The 15,601-nt window shown below is 34.9% G+C and overlaps 2 protein-coding genes across 3 annotated transcripts in view; one reads left to right on the forward strand and one right to left on the reverse strand.

Annotated features, from left to right (window-relative positions):
* Window positions 1-362: 362 nt before the first annotated feature.
* On the reverse strand, window positions 363-9,816 carry LOC149947572 (RUN domain-containing protein 1-like). The gene is made up of 15 exons (XM_090172368.1): window positions 9,540-9,816; window positions 9,338-9,479; window positions 4,093-4,188; window positions 3,923-4,030; window positions 3,699-3,851; window positions 3,385-3,534; window positions 3,000-3,083; window positions 2,797-2,936; window positions 2,618-2,723; window positions 2,084-2,179; window positions 1,903-2,013; window positions 1,746-1,838; window positions 1,569-1,666; window positions 1,403-1,497; window positions 363-1,149 (listed from the first exon to the last, which is right to left on the reverse strand). Exons 1-15 carry the CDS (start codon window positions 9,674-9,676, stop codon window positions 1,043-1,045), a joined length of 1,716 nt encoding a protein of 571 aa, XP_090028494.1. The 5' UTR covers window positions 9,677-9,816; the 3' UTR covers window positions 363-1,042.
* A 2,926-nt stretch (window positions 9,817-12,742) lies between these two features.
* Window positions 12,743-15,601, forward strand: part of Naa15-16 (N-alpha-acetyltransferase 15/16) — a 43,373-nt gene continuing 40,514 nt past the window's right edge. Inside the window, exons 1-9 of one of the 2 annotated variants that reach the window (XM_090174042.1) lie at window positions 12,743-12,917; window positions 13,177-13,261; window positions 13,331-13,435; window positions 13,541-13,629; window positions 13,695-13,763; window positions 14,514-14,648; window positions 14,725-14,995; window positions 15,062-15,264; window positions 15,377-15,449. In XM_090174042.1, the coding sequence (XP_090030168.1) occupies window positions 12,861-12,917; window positions 13,177-13,261; window positions 13,331-13,435; window positions 13,541-13,629; window positions 13,695-13,763; window positions 14,514-14,648; window positions 14,725-14,995; window positions 15,062-15,264; window positions 15,377-15,449 (1,087 nt within the window). In that variant the 5' untranslated portion in view covers window positions 12,743-12,860. The remainder of the gene's footprint in view (window positions 12,918-13,176; window positions 13,262-13,330; window positions 13,436-13,540; window positions 13,630-13,694; window positions 13,764-14,513; window positions 14,649-14,724; window positions 14,996-15,061; window positions 15,265-15,376; window positions 15,450-15,601) is intronic. The other variant, XM_090174043.1, reaches the window with a different exon arrangement.

Here is a 15,601-nt window from a genome sequence, read left to right on the forward strand (position 1 = left end):
GCCATCTATTGTCATTAATATCGGATAAGTATTATTGAATAATTTACAAAATACTCTGACTTTAATCACCTATTTTGAACAATATCAATACATTTTATTAATATTAAGAGGGAAACATTAGTACAATGTCCCTTAAAAACCGAGTACGCAATACCTTAATCTGCTCTTTCCCGCATTACAATCATTACGCAGCTGTTAGTGATGTCATTTAGGTTATCATCACTTTAATTTTTAGTTTTAAACTACAACATTATTTGAAATAAATAATGTATATTACCATAAGTAACATAATGTCTCGTATGATATTAATAACTTTGAAAAAATGTATCTGGTGCCTAAAATTAGAAATAAAACATTTCCAAGATGTTTAATAATGTTTAGTATATTTTCATAAATTACAAGAAAAATACCGGATATTGAAACAAAAAAATTGACTAGATTTCGGAGAATACTGAACTTAAAAATATGATATTACATGTACCATTTTCGTATAGTTCCTTCAATACAGTTTGGTAAAAATTACTTCACCGGGTCCACCTGTCCACTTAAATTAATAACTATTGCTAGAGAAATTCGAGATATTACCAGGTAAATTGGATTTTGATAAAACGTCTGACGAATTTGATTTAATGGTCTTCTTGACTCGATTCAACCAAAGAAAAGTAAAAATATTTTAAATGTATTCGCTATGAATGAAATGCAACGATTTTCAAAATAAGAAACAAGGCCAAAAAGGCAAATGACTGAAACTTTCGGAAGTAGCAAAATTGTACCTTCTTTAGAAGTACTTTTAGAAGTAAAACGTTCTTGCAGTTAAATCGCGTTAGTACCTGCACACTACTTGTATTTTTGAGATTTATAAAAAAGGGAAACTAAAAATAAATATAGTTAGCTTTTAACATTATGTACTCACTAGCGATTTCATAAGTACAAGTTTGTTTAAAAGGTTACAAAAGATATATATTAACAGATTCGGCACAAATTTTAAAATAGTTTGAAAACCAATTGACATTGGCTCTCGTAAATCTAGGTATGATCGTAATCAAAATGCATCTTTAATGTTTTGGAGTTGGCGGACAGCGAGGTCCACGGGCAAATCGAAATCGTATTGGTTGAGCCGTTCTAATGCCTTGAAAGCGTCTTCAAAGCCTTTAAAGAAACTAATTTCGTTTAAAAGCCGATTTACAACACGTGTTAAGATTGGTTTTCGCTCGAAAAAAAGCCGCGAGGGCTAGCGTCATCACAAAAAATGAATTGTGCTTAGTTTCAATTAGCGCGCCGAGATTTTTTAAGTTGACGCTAGCCATCGTGGCGCGTTTGTACTAGTGAGAACCAATAAAGTTGGCACGCACGTAAGCGTAAGGTTTGCGTTAAAATTTGTTGGAATTACACGCATACACACCTGTTTTTAGCGTATAACTCCATGTTTGATAATACTTGTCAGTTAGCGGTCGACATCTTACAATTAGTCTTAACCAACTAACCAATTTCTTTTGGCTGTCAAGCGTATGAAAAAAATCCTTACATTACTGACAACCTTGAGCTATAATATTCTTCCGCAATCTTACTTGAGAGCTGCGCAAATAAATGCTTTAAAATGGGAATCTGCACTTCTTTTGAGCGGCGTGTGCGACGACATTATGTTGTCTATGGCTCCTAAAAGTGTCTGTTCAATAAAAAATATTTGTTATTATTATTATTATTTAATCATTAACTACAAGACCTAAATGCGGAAACTGTTTTACCTGTTTCGACGTAATGGCAGCACCGCCGACAATTTCTAAGTTAAAACTCTGAGACAATTTACGAGCTGGAGAAGCATTAAACATTCTTCCATTCTGCAGTTAAATATTGTTTTGCTATTTATCCGGCAAATGACAGTTTTATACTGATGAAACTGACCTTCAATTCGTAGTATTTGAATATAAGGTCCCAGACGTGCATTATCTTTGTGGCGGTTGCGGATCGAACGGGGAAACAGCCCAATGGAACTAAACTGGTACTTTGTCCAATCTGTAAATATTTCATTCGTTTATCAGCTATCCAACTGGACTATTTAGTTAAGACAAATGAAGACTTTTACTGGCATTAGGCCATGTTGCATTAAATCTCGAATAGCCGTCGCTAGATCTTTCCTCACGGCAGTTGTTAGTTTTTCGTTACATTGAATTACAGGGACCTGCGGAAAGAATAAATTTCAGGGATTGCTTTTTCAATACTTCCGCGCTGGGACGATCAATTAGGTTTCTCCTCAATCTCTCGGACCAACTATTGAAGTAGGTTTCCGTTGGTGCGATTCTTTAATTTGGGTTTCCGCAAGCGCGGGCCAATAAATGTTTCCGTGCGCGCTAGGTGTTTTAGTTTTCCGTACGGGAGGCGTTTTAATTTTGCGAAAACGCGAGGTGTTTTAGTTTATGCGTAAGCGCGAGGTGTTTTAGTTTTTGCCTAAGGGTGGGACATTTTTGTTTCCGTACGTGTCAAGTAATTTAGTTTTCCTTGAAAAGCCCGTTAAATTATACGGAACTTTTAAAAAATCGAAATTCAACTATATGAAGAACTTAATTATACCAAAAAAAACATGAAATATTATTTATTTGTTGATTTTACGAATACTTACATCTTCAGAATCACTGGTATAATCGCTATCAACGCCGATTGGTTCTTGATTAGCGGCTAATTCTTGTACATTATTAATGGCTATTTCTAAATTAGCTCTTAAATCACTGAAAGTTCAAAACCTTCCAGGTGTAAATGTAAAGCAATGGACTAATTGCTACGGAAAGAAACAGCACTTACCCCCAGTGATTCACTTTATCCGTTTTCTTCAAAACGTTTCTCTCGAAAGATGACGAACCACAACCAAATTGGGTGAGAGCGAATATTTGCAACAAGGCAAAGGCTCGGCGGATTATTTTCACGGATGATCTATTTAAAGACTTTGCGAACATATTGTTGTTAATTTTCTCTTTCAAACCATTTCACTAAATTCGTTTAAATACTTCATCGTCGTATGAATGCTGAATGCCTTTGAGATTTGGAGGGTGGCACATTCTAGTTTTATTCTTCATCGAGGATTCAGCAGACTAAATAAAATTATCGAATATTATTTTGAATATAGACAATTTGAGTTGCTCGTAGCAGAAGCTGATCAACTAAATGTATTTCTTAATTTAAGAAACAAAGCTTAGACACAGACAAAACATTATCTCAAAAAGGGGTTCATCTAAACAAGTTTATCGCGGGAACATTCACAGTACAATAAACTAGGGTAAAATACCGATTGACTACATGAACAATTACTTTACCCGTGGAAGCTACCAAAGTAAAAAAAACTAGAGCGTTTCTGCACGGAGATCGCGTATATTCGTGATAAAATAAACTTACTTTGCCATGAATAGGACAGTTGCAAGTACAGTGAGCCGTCCCTTGATTAGAAACTTCACCTTGGAGGAACTCTATAAACCTTTCTAAATCAGTAATTTGAGTTTTAAGTTGACCAACAAGCTGCTCTTTCATCTTAACCGGATTAACTAACTGACGTTGTTAGTTCACCAAGACACCATTGTTACGCGTAGATGTAATTAAAGAAGGAAATTTAGGGAGATAGGTTGTTAGTATTTTTTCAGTCACTGTTCTACGTTTTGTTAATACATTAAAGAAATTAATCAACAAAATGAAAAGCGAATAGAAATCTTTACTTTTCTAATAGCTTGATCAACTTGGGATCTGAGCTCTTCGGGGCTCAATTTATCCAGCTCATCCAGATCCAAAGCGAGGTTGCCTTTCAGTTGTTCAACAATGACCGAATGTCTTTCAAGAATCATGCTTTGAGGCATCCCAGCTTCTCCTGTCTGTTTATCAGAAACGCAGTTCAGTCAGTCGCCTTTGAGGCACGGCACTTTGTCGACTCTAAATACGTTACCTCATACGCGTATTTTTCGAGATCTTCCAACTGCCCTTTTAACTGATTTATCAACTCTTTCTGTTTCAATCTTTGTTCCTCCAGCTTCCCTTCGCGATCTTGATCACTCTATGTAATGACGTTTGAAAAAAAATATTCAATCATGTTTTCGCAAATTTAATTTATCATACCACTTGAACACTATCATCGTGTTCATCTTTATAGTTGTAGTCAAATACATCTGGTATTCCTCGAAAAGCAAATTCTTCCAAATCTTTCAAAAGCACCTACAAATAAGTATGGTATTTAAATGAACATTCATATTAAAAATTTCAAAATACGTATAAAAGTGCACTTTATATTAGATTTAGTTTTTTAAACGTTGAGTTTTGCTGGCACATTTCGCAAATGCTTTTTTTGAGTAGGCCAAAATCCTCAACGTAGACGCAAATAGGAGTGTAGAATTTTAGAAATGGGGGGGGGGGGGGTCAGCATTGCCTTTGAACTGATAGGTGCCACTAATAAATTCCCCTTGCAACTTGGTGGTTAGTTCAAAACTATAAATTGATGTGTTAAATATATCTACTATATATTTCAGAAATATATCTACTATATATTTCAGAAATATATCTACTATATATTCCAGAAATATATCTACTATATATTCCGGAAATATATCTACTATATATTCCAGAAATATATCTACTATATATTCCAGAAATATATCTACTATATATTCCAGAAATATATCTACTATATATTCCAGAAATATATCTACTATATATTCCAGAAATATATCTACTATATATTCCAGAAATATATCTACTATATATTCCAGAAATATATCTACTATATATTCCAGAAATATATCTACTATATATTCCAGAAATATATCTACTATATATTCCAGAAATATATCTACTATACATTTCAGAAATATATCTACTATACATTTCAGAAATATATCTACCATACATTTCAGAAATATATCTACCATACATTTCAGAAATATATCTACTATACATTTCAGAAATATATCTACTATACATTTCAGAAATATATCTACTATACATTTCAGAAATATATCTACTATACATTTCAGAAATATATCTACTATACATTTCAGAAATATATCTACTATACATTTCAGAAATATATCTACTATACATTTCAGAAATATATCTACTATGTATTTCAGAATGACGGTCTGTGTGTGTGTTTGTCGGTTTATCTGTATCACTATAGGCGTCCGCACCAGTCCACCTAGCGCACCCAAACTTCGCATTGTTATCCTTACTGGTCAAAGGAAGTGAATAGCACCATTGGCGTTCGCCCCAGTCAACCTAGCACACCCAAACGTTTTCTCATTGCACACCTTGCGAATAGAATCCCCCACGCGAACTTTGTTCTCATGAGCCGTATATTCTTTTGCTCCGCGGTCCGCCTGGTGCTATTAAAGGGAATGTTCTCCACGGGATCAAAGTTCTCTCCTGCTGAGCGCCGTACCATCTAATATATCTATTTCTAAAAGTTTGTCTATTTGTTTCGCTGAAGGCGTCCGCCTCCTTTGCGCTAGAACAGCCAAATTGACCACATTTGTTCATAATCAGGAAATTAAGCGAATCGCAATTTTTTTGTGTGCTCTTCCAACCTGTGGTCCGCGGGCCATGTCATTCTGTCTGTCGGTCTAATATATTTCTAAACGTTTGTCTGTCTGTCTCGCTATAGGCGTCCCTACCCTTTGCCCTAGAACGCCCAAATTGGCCACATTTGCGGTCCACAGGTCATATCCCGCTTCGCGACCCTTATACTGTTGATTTTCAATTTCCCAACGCTCATGCTCTTTCAACTCCCGGCAACCGAAGGTTGGTTTCCGCTATATCGCCCTCTCAGTTCGCGGAGTAACCAAGGGCTCGGTTTTCCCTTGTGGACCTGACCCAGAAAACTAAATTGTTATAGTTACATTTGATGCCTGAACTTGCGGGTTGTATTTTTTTTTGTATTTGAGTGTTTTCGGATGATGAAGTAATTTGTGCGTCCCATAACAGCCGAAGCAACTAGCTTAGTAGCTCGACCGTTTGTATGGGATTTACAGCTATAAGCCCAATTACGAAACTTTGGGTCCGGTTATTTTGTACAAAAACGGTTATATGGAATATTTCGGCACAAGCCATCGTTTTTGCGCAATCGCAGTGGAAAGTTGTACCCGAAACGCGTTTTACAATTTGGTACCTTCCTTGACTAAAAACGCGAGAATTTGATACGACGCCCTGGAGTTTAATTGCCACGTTTTTTTTTCATTGTTTTTGCGCATTATCGAGTTTGTGGATGTAATCCTTATGGCACTATATATGGACTTTAATTGAAGTTACATTGCACATTAATTCGATTTTACCATTGTTCCTCTCTATTAGCCAACTACCATTTTCGTGCTACTATTTCCCGCCATAAAAATTGTGCTCTCAACCAATAGACGTTGCGATTGAGGGAAGATTACCGCGTTAAGGCACCCCTGTTTTTGCTTTAGTCCCATTCGACTGAAATCCCATTCGACCGAAGGCGGTTTTTGAGGTGTCCCATTCGACCGAATTCCGCCGAAACGTGCGGTTTTTATGTGTCCCATTCGACCGAACGCTTTTATGTGTCCCATTCGACCAAACGCTGCTATATAAATTGGCTTTTGGAATGAGCATGAATTATATTTTTATCTTCACCTAGTCAAGAAGAGTAACTGAACCACAACTGAAATAGTAAACTTAACCAACTCTAACCTAACCTAAACATGGATCTTCGATAGTACATACCTTATAAATAAAATACCAAATCACCCCGCCAATTGGGCTACATTTTAAAATTCTTTCGGTCGAATGGGAAAAAACGCTGTTTTTGACCGGGAAAATTAATCCCCCCCACCACGCATGTATGAAAGCTTAGATGGGCAGAATTTGCAACGCCATCTATCCTTCCTTTATTTACATCAAATGACAGTTGATTTTCAAAAAGGAATAATGTATTTCATTTCACCGCGCGTCGATGGCGCCACGTAATCTGCCCATCTCATGGCTTCCTACATTGGCGAAAATATGGTCGGCACTCGCGGTCAACTTCGCCAGATACAATAGTGCCTCTATTTCTTTTCTATCTCTATGGATACATGTATAACATCTTCCAAGGAAATTGTCAAGAAGTAATATTTTCGACAGACAGGACCTGCAAGTTAATGTTTATATAGCGCTTGTTGAAATAATGGAAACGTTTCACTTGTAGCGTATGCAAAAAGGGTTTCCTTTTAGGCTTTTAACCAGGTAGCTTTGTTTTGACGTATTAAGGCTTAACAAAAACACGACGTTCTATTTACAGGTGAAAAGTTACCACAATTCCCACAAGCTCTATATAAACAGAGACGTGCCGGTCCTGGATCTCGGAAAATTAACTTCTTGGCAATTTCCTTGAAGATGTTTTATTGAAGCGCCTATTGATGGTGACTTTTGACATTTTATATAATATTACTAAATTAAGTTGCCTGCAAAAATTCAGGCCGATAGCAATTTTTCCGAAGTTTGTTAACTTACTGGGCCACATCGGCGTTTGAATTCTACTTGTTTCCCGCCCGAACTACGGCCATAGAGCTGGATAAATCCCAGATTATGATTGGCGGGATCCGATATCACGAGGTGAAAGAAAAGATATACTGGATTTTTCACCCAGATTTTGCAAATGTCGGTGTGGCTCTTAAAGTTTTGATGACATTGCTTTTGAATCAATTGAAATTGCACCTGGAATTTATTATATTCCACTCTATTTCGGTACCAATTATCACCTTAAATTCATCTAAAAATTTCAATAAATATACGCGAAAAATGACTAATATTTTGGCTTTCAAAAAGTAAACGTCGCGTGTGCAGGGATGCTTCTATGGCTAGACGCACTAGGCTCGCGCCTAAGGCACCGCGACTATGAAGGGCCCCATTTTGCCCACTAGAGAGGCGGAGCAAAAGAGGTTTTGGGCTAGAGCTTGAGAGGGTCCATAACGAGGGGTAAGACACTCTGCGAACTCGGTGTACACTGCCGTACCTTTGACAGTGCTAAATGGAACTCGCGAACTCTTGAAAATATGTGCCTTTAACAGTGCTAAATGCACGAACTCGGTGTACAGATTATCTGAGACTGTCTTACCCCTAGGCCCATAAGGTGAGAAGTTATTTCTAATTTCAAAAGTAGTACCAGCGCTTACGCGATGATGGCGCTAGCGTCATAGCCAGAAAATCTAGTCTGCCTATTCCTATATAAAGTTGACTACCCTTATTCCAGTGGACCGGATTCAGTTTCAGGTATGCTATTACTTCCCTTTTTGGTGTTAAGTTATTTGGAAAAGATCCCACGCCGCCATGTTTTTTTGCAAAGTCTGATAATACTCCCAATACTTCTCAAATATTTCTGATATAACTCAAGATTGCACATATTTCTGATATATCTCAAGATTGCACATATTTCTGATATATCTCAATATTTCACATATTTCTGATATATCTCAATATTTCACATATTTCTGATATATCTCAATATTTCAAATATTTCTGATATATCTCAGGATTTCTTATCTTTTTCAAGCATTTCTGATTGATCTCAAGATTGCACATATTTCTGATTGATCTCAAGATTTCAAGTATTTCTGATATATCTCAAGATTTCAAATATATCTGATGGATCTCAAGATTGCACATATTTCTGATTGATCTCAAAATTTCAAGTATTTCTTATATATCTCAAGATTTCAAATATTTCTGATAGAAATCAAAATTTCAAATATTTCTGATAGATCTCAAGATTTCAAATATTTCTGATATATCTCAAGATTTCCAATATTTCTGATATATCTCAAGATTTCAAATATTTCTGATATATCTCAAGATTTTAAATATTTCTGATATATCTCAAGATTTCATATCTTTTTCAAGCATTTCTGATTGATCAAGATTTAACATCTTTTTCAAGCTTTTCTGATTGATCTCAAAATTTCACAAATATTTCTGATAAATCTCAATATTTCACAAATATTTCCGATAAATCTCAATATTTCACAAATATTTCCGATAAATCTCAATATTTCACAAATATTTCCGATAAATCTCAATATTTCACAAATATTTCCGATAAATCTCAATATTTCACAAATATTTCCGATAAATCTCAATATTTCACAAATATTTCCTATATATCTCAAGATTTCACAAATATTTCCTATATATCTCAAGATTTCACAAATATTTCTGATATATCTCTAGATTTACCTGAGATTTCTAATATTTCTCTGGGTTTCTTAAAATTTCTATATTTCTAGTGTATTTCTAGATTTCAAGAAATAATTATTTCAATTTCTTAAGCGGCTAGCCCCTTGGTTAATCTTAAGAATATATATGAACAAATCTAACACACTTCTTTTTGTTCAGTATCCGCATCAACTATTTGTTTTAGCCTAAACTGAACTTGGGCAAAATGAGTTGTCAGTGCAAATAAAGAAGAATTGAGTTGTTCCTGCTCAGCTTCAAGTTTCTGAAGTCTATCAGTCTCATAATCTCTACAAAAAAAAATTAAATAAACTTCAAGTTCTGTTTAATTGGAAGAAAAAATATCATACCCATATTCGTAATAAGCATAATTTCCATCACAAATTTCACTTGAACCCAATGGGGTTAAACGAATAGCGGGGCATTCGTCTTGACTGTCATATGGATTAAGAGTATCAGAACTCTTTGATGATTCGTCCTCGGCCATTATACGTTTTATAGTTGTTTATATATTTGAAATGCCAGAAAGGCAGGGTTTACTGGATAAACAAGAAATTGCAGGTGCTTATAAGAAAACATATGGCATGGAAGTGACCATCAACATCGCAAAATCATGTACCAACGTCCATGATATATTTGATGATCCTAAAGGTTAAGCCATTGAGTTGGGAATATAGTTCTTCTAGAGTTACAATTTATATATACTTTCTTGAAATCATGTACGAACCGAAACAGTTACCATTAGTTGGTGGCGTCATCTATCTTTTAAAGCTAATATAGTTTTTTTTATAAATGTCGTCTGCTTATACTCGTTAGCAACGTTATAGCGCCACTGGTTTAAATTATTCTCACTGCTAACTTGCGGTAGATGACGCTACCGACTAATGATAACTGTTTTGCTTCGTACATGATTTCAAGAAAGTGCAGTCATCAAATACAAATTGTGGCTCTAGAGGTACTATATTCCCAACTCAATGGATGAAATGTAAAAAATATTAAAACTGTTAGTAGTACTGTAAAGTTCAGAAATAATACCACGAGTAAAAGATTCTACTATATAGGAGGATGTAACAGGGTACGGCTAGTCTTCATATTCCTAGCTACTGTGTACATAACTACAGGAAACATTATAAACCGCATTTTGAATCCTAAACCACAAGTAATTTAGGGAAACCCAAACGGATTTTAAGATTTCTTATTTCGTAGCCGTTTTCTGAATTTACAAACTACTTTTTTCAGATTTACATAGGTTAAATTTTTTAGCATAATCAAAGATAATAAGATAGAACTCCCCCGATTCGAATTCTGAGAGATTTCCGATTGACGGGTTTTTGTAACGAAGCGTTTACCCACTTCTGGCACGTGGCCTCAGAAAAATCGGCCTCTATCGGTCGCTGTAATCTAGGAGCAACAAACACAAGGAGAACGCAGCTAGCCTTTAAACACGTTAACCCAGTGTTGTGTACAAATTTCATTGGACGTGCCTTTACGCTGAGCGTTTTAAGGAAAGGGGGAAGACAATTTCGGAATTTTCGCCTTCCGAAAGAAGCAGGCGCTAAAGCGTCTAACCAATGAAAACTGTACGCAAGAAAATGCGTCTTTTGACGAGTTGCATTCTCAATTTGACTAGTGAAAAATTTACATAAATAATCATAAATAATGGCGAATATGGCGTATCATAAATTCATTATTCATCAATCCCATTTTTAATTTAGTGATAATAAACTACTATTTTAATTCTGCCGGGTGAAGCAAAACTATTTTCTTCTGCTATCCTTAATTCCTTATTGTTTTTATACCCCAATTTTTACCCCCACTAGTCAGGCTGACAACTAAATAAAATATCCTTATGTGCTACCCTGGCTGCCATAGCCTTATCATGGCACCATATGTAACATAATTACTCATAAGTAAGCCACTAGCTCTATTTCTTCACTAACGGTTTGTTTCACAGATATTGCGTCATCCGTACCGTACGTAATATTTGACGTCATATTTGATGTCATCGAATCTCAAATGCCGATTATGCCGTCGTATAATAACCTCTACGTCTGATAAACCGACGGCCATTATTTTAGTAAACAAACCGGTTTGAACAACCAAGGCTTAGCCGCTTAGGAGCTAAAATGAACTACAATATAGTTTTAAGTTCATCCACACAAACCGAGCGAGTTTATAAATTTCAATAAAGCTACATTGGGCTGATTAAAATTGCGACGCAAAAAATTCCTTCTCAATTTAGAGGTTTTCCATTGGCTTAAATAAATATGTTACTAGCCAATAGTGTGACTCCCAAAATTACTAGGATGAATAAAAAGGTTAAAATCTAACGTAGTCCACCTTTTTACTGGTTCGTGGTGAAACAAACCGTTAGTGAAGATTTTTGAATGGAATAAAGGTACAGTGGCATACTTATGAGTAATTATGTTACATATGATGGCACTGTTGTCATCAAAGTTTTCCCTGGTTTTATCTATAGTTGATTACTATGGTAGGTATGGACCTAGTTTTTCTGAGTTTCTCCAGGAAGTGTACTACGCGCGAGGCAGTTATTTCAAATCTAGGGTACGAGGTTTATATTATCTTTGGATGAATAAAGCCTGCAAAGTCAAATCTTGGTATTCTTAATCCAAGGTCAAATACAGTGTTCCTGCTACCTGGGGCACGTCAAAATTCTAAGAATTCTTCCCTTGATAGTGAGAATTCTCACTTCTCAAAATTTTGTCGGTCCTTCTCATAGGAGGTGACGTAATCTCTTCTCACGAGTTCTCTTGAGAAGAGTGAGAACGTCTCCGAGCATTCTCACTATTTCAAATTACAAATAAAAATGTCAGCTAATATTCTAATAAGTTTACTTGATGCTGAAGAAAATAAAAAATATTATATTTTTGTTAACGAAAATTAATTTCAGAGAATATAGAATGGTTATTTAATTTCCTATGAAACCTTCCCTTTTAAATTATAAATAAAATCTTTCCTTCCTTCATATATTGTCGTGAAATCGTGTAAAAATAATATTTATTGTCAAAGGCTTAGTTTACTACGTTCGTGGGATTATCGTAAGCCGCCATCTTTAGAAGAGTCTTTTTACATTTGACGCATTTTAGCGAGTTCTCACGGGGAGAAAAATTCTCACGAAGAACTCTTCTCAAGAGAAGAATTCCTTCTCAGAATTTTGACGCGGCCCTGGACTAGACTCAAAGTCCGTCGAGAAAAATACACTATTGGGACTGACTGTCTGACTTTAGAGTAAAGGAGCTTATTTTTCGAGCATTAGGGGAATTAAAAGCAACGCTAAAAAATGTCTCCACATATAGTCATTATGCTCGAGCTCAAAACCATAAAATTGGAATATTTTAGAAATATTTGTGAATTTCATTAGTTAGAAAACAGTGCCGTAGATTCTAAACTAAATTACTAAATAAAATAAAGAATATTAGGAGATATCATAGGAGGAATTCTGCAGAATTTCATAGTAGAATAACCTCTATGTTACATTTTCGTTCATTCGCCTTAGTGCGCCACTGTGTGACAGATATTGGAACCTTAAAAATCGCGCTCAGTAGCGTTTGCCTCCATTTTGAAGTAAAAACCACGAGGTTTTATGAGGACTTCGATTTTCTTTACCACTTGAAGATCTATTCCTTAATTTATTGTAATATTAATCTGGTATGTCACCAAGCCAGCCGCTTCCACCGAAAGAGAACGCTTTGTTTAAAAGGATATTGGTAAAAGAACATGATTAAAATTTTTCATTCCAACTTTAGATGTTGTAAGCCTAGGCCTAGTATCACTATACTTATGACCAAAAATAAATGTGATATGGACAATAAGTACCATTTTAGAACATTGAATTCAGAAAATAAAGTGTCTACTTGATAGTTAGCTAAAAGTTATTTAAACATACTCTAAGAAACATAACCCTTCTGAACTTTTAATTATAATAGTCGTAGAAATGATCATTTTTACAAAGCATTTTTGTTGTAGAAATGTTACGAACACAAGCAGTACAAAAATGGTCTGAAGTTTGCCAAACAGATACTGTCCAATCCAAAATTTGCAGAACATGGAGGTGCTTTAATGTGTTTTTTTTATTATGTGTACATGTTAGTAAATGAAATTTTGTTTTTGTAACATATAGAGACACAGGCCATGAAAGGCCTCACCTTAAATTGTTTAGGACGTAAAGAAGAAGCGTACGATTATGTCAGAAGGGGTCTTAGAAATGACTTGAAAAGTCATGTGTGTATCCTTTAGAAATGGCAAAATATAGAAATTCAATACATATTTGAACAGTGCTTTAGTAACTCCAATATTTTTTTAGCATAATCCTTAATTTAAAAAAAAATAGGTTGGCATGTCTATGGTTTGCTTCAAAGGTCAGACAGGAAATATGATGAAGCGATAAAATGTTACCGAAATGCTTTAAAATGGGATAAGGTATGTATTATCTCTATGCTGTAAAACCTGTTCTTGTTCTTAGAATTTTTTTTCATTGTTTTAAGGATAATATTCAAATTCTGAGGGATCTTTCTTTACTTCAAATACAAATGAGAGATCTTGAAGGATATAGAGTAAGTTATTCATTTTATAGTTAAACAAATTCATTAATTTTTAGAAGGTCTAGGTTTTAACATTGTCTTGTATAATTCTCAAAGATTGGATTTATCATATTTAAAATTAAAACTGTGTATAAAAAATTTTGTTTGGAGATTGAAACATGTCACAATCACTAAAAACCCATTTAAAACAAGGTGTTATGAGTAATTTGTTTTTGTCTATGGGTTTTGGTTTGGCACAGGTTCATGTATTTAATTCATAAATCCATTAGAGTAAAATGTTTCGTTTGGTGTTAGCCAATATCAAAATTTAACCGATATTTGAGATTCGGGAAATAGTTACTGATACCGATACCTAGATACCTATCTGATTATTACTAATACCGATATATAACCAATTATCACCTTATGTGAAATTATCACAGACTTGCGGTAGCCGAATTAGCAAATATCAAGGTTAGCGGTGCCATTGGCCTGGTTTTAGTTAAAATCAATTATAAAATATGGGGAAAAAATTGGTAAATTAGACGCAAACTGATTATTCAGGAGAAAAGCGTTATCGGTAACCAATACCGATATCATATTGGTTTGGCCTATTACTAGTTTAGATTAACACTCAAGGTTAAAATGATTTCTTTATATTGACTGTCAATTACTATTTTGATTGAGCTACCAAAAAGGGAGATTTAAAATTTTGAAAAAAAAACAATGTGCATTTCAAATTTTAAAAACTGCGGGACTAAAGTAGATTTCTTTTTACTACAGGATACACGATATCAATTGTTTTTGTTACGTCCCACGCAACGTGCCTCATGGATAGGTTTTGCAATGGCTTATCACCTGTTAAAGGATTATGAAATGGCCCTCAAAATTCTAGAGGAATTTAGAAAAACTCAAAATGTAAAAAAAGTTAACTTAGAAGCTGATTCTCAATTTTAATTAATATTCCTAAAATGAATGTTTGTGTCAAATTTAGCAGAAAAGGGGATATGATTACGAACACAGTGAACTTCTATTGTACCAAAACATGGTATTTCGCGAGTCGGGTGGCTTAGAAGAAGCACTTGCACATCTTCAAACGTATGAAGAACAAATCTACGACAAGCTTTCCATCATGGAGACAAAGGCCGAACTTTTCTTGCAACTTGGACAATTGAAGGATGGTGAAAAGATGTACCGTGTTATGCTGGATCGTAATCCAGAAAATCATGCCTACTATGTAGGCCTAGAAAATGCGCTCAAATTAGGTTAGCTATATGTGATAAACTTTGCTTATACGAGCGACTGACTCACAAATAAGAACTTTTTTCCAGAAAATGAAGAAGAGCGTCTTCAGTTGTACGTCGAGCTGCGGGAGCGTTATCCTAAAGCCCAAACTCCTCGCCGCATTCCTTTAACTTTTACAAATGGGGAAAAGTTCCGATCACTCGTTGACCCATACATGAGAAATGCCCTTCATAAAGGAGTTCCCCCACTTTTTGTTGACCTGAGGCCTTTTTACAAAGAGCCTGGCAAGGTAATATTTGGTTTTCATACTCTGCATGAAAAATATTTTTTAACTGATGTTACACGCAATATCTTTCGAATCCATATTTAAATAATAAATAATTTTAACCATTCACTTTTAGGCTCAAATTATAGAAGAATTAATGTTGTCCTATGTCGAAAACCTCAAGAAATATGATGTCTTTAGTGAAAAAGGTATGTTTTTGTTTAGTTACTTTTATATAGTTGTCAACTGGACCACAAAAGTCTTAACTAGGTATCAGAATAAATTATTCTGACCACAGTAAGTTAGCTGCCACAGAAGTTGTTTAAGGAGAAATAGTGATGCAAATGTATTCGATTTTCAA

The sequence above is a fragment of the Leiobunum rupestre genome, chromosome 4, assembly GCF_980474605.1.
Source record: "Leiobunum rupestre chromosome 4, qqLeiRupe1.1.hap1, whole genome shotgun sequence".
NCBI classification, from domain to species: Eukaryota; Metazoa; Arthropoda; class Arachnida; order Opiliones; family Sclerosomatidae; genus Leiobunum; species Leiobunum rupestre.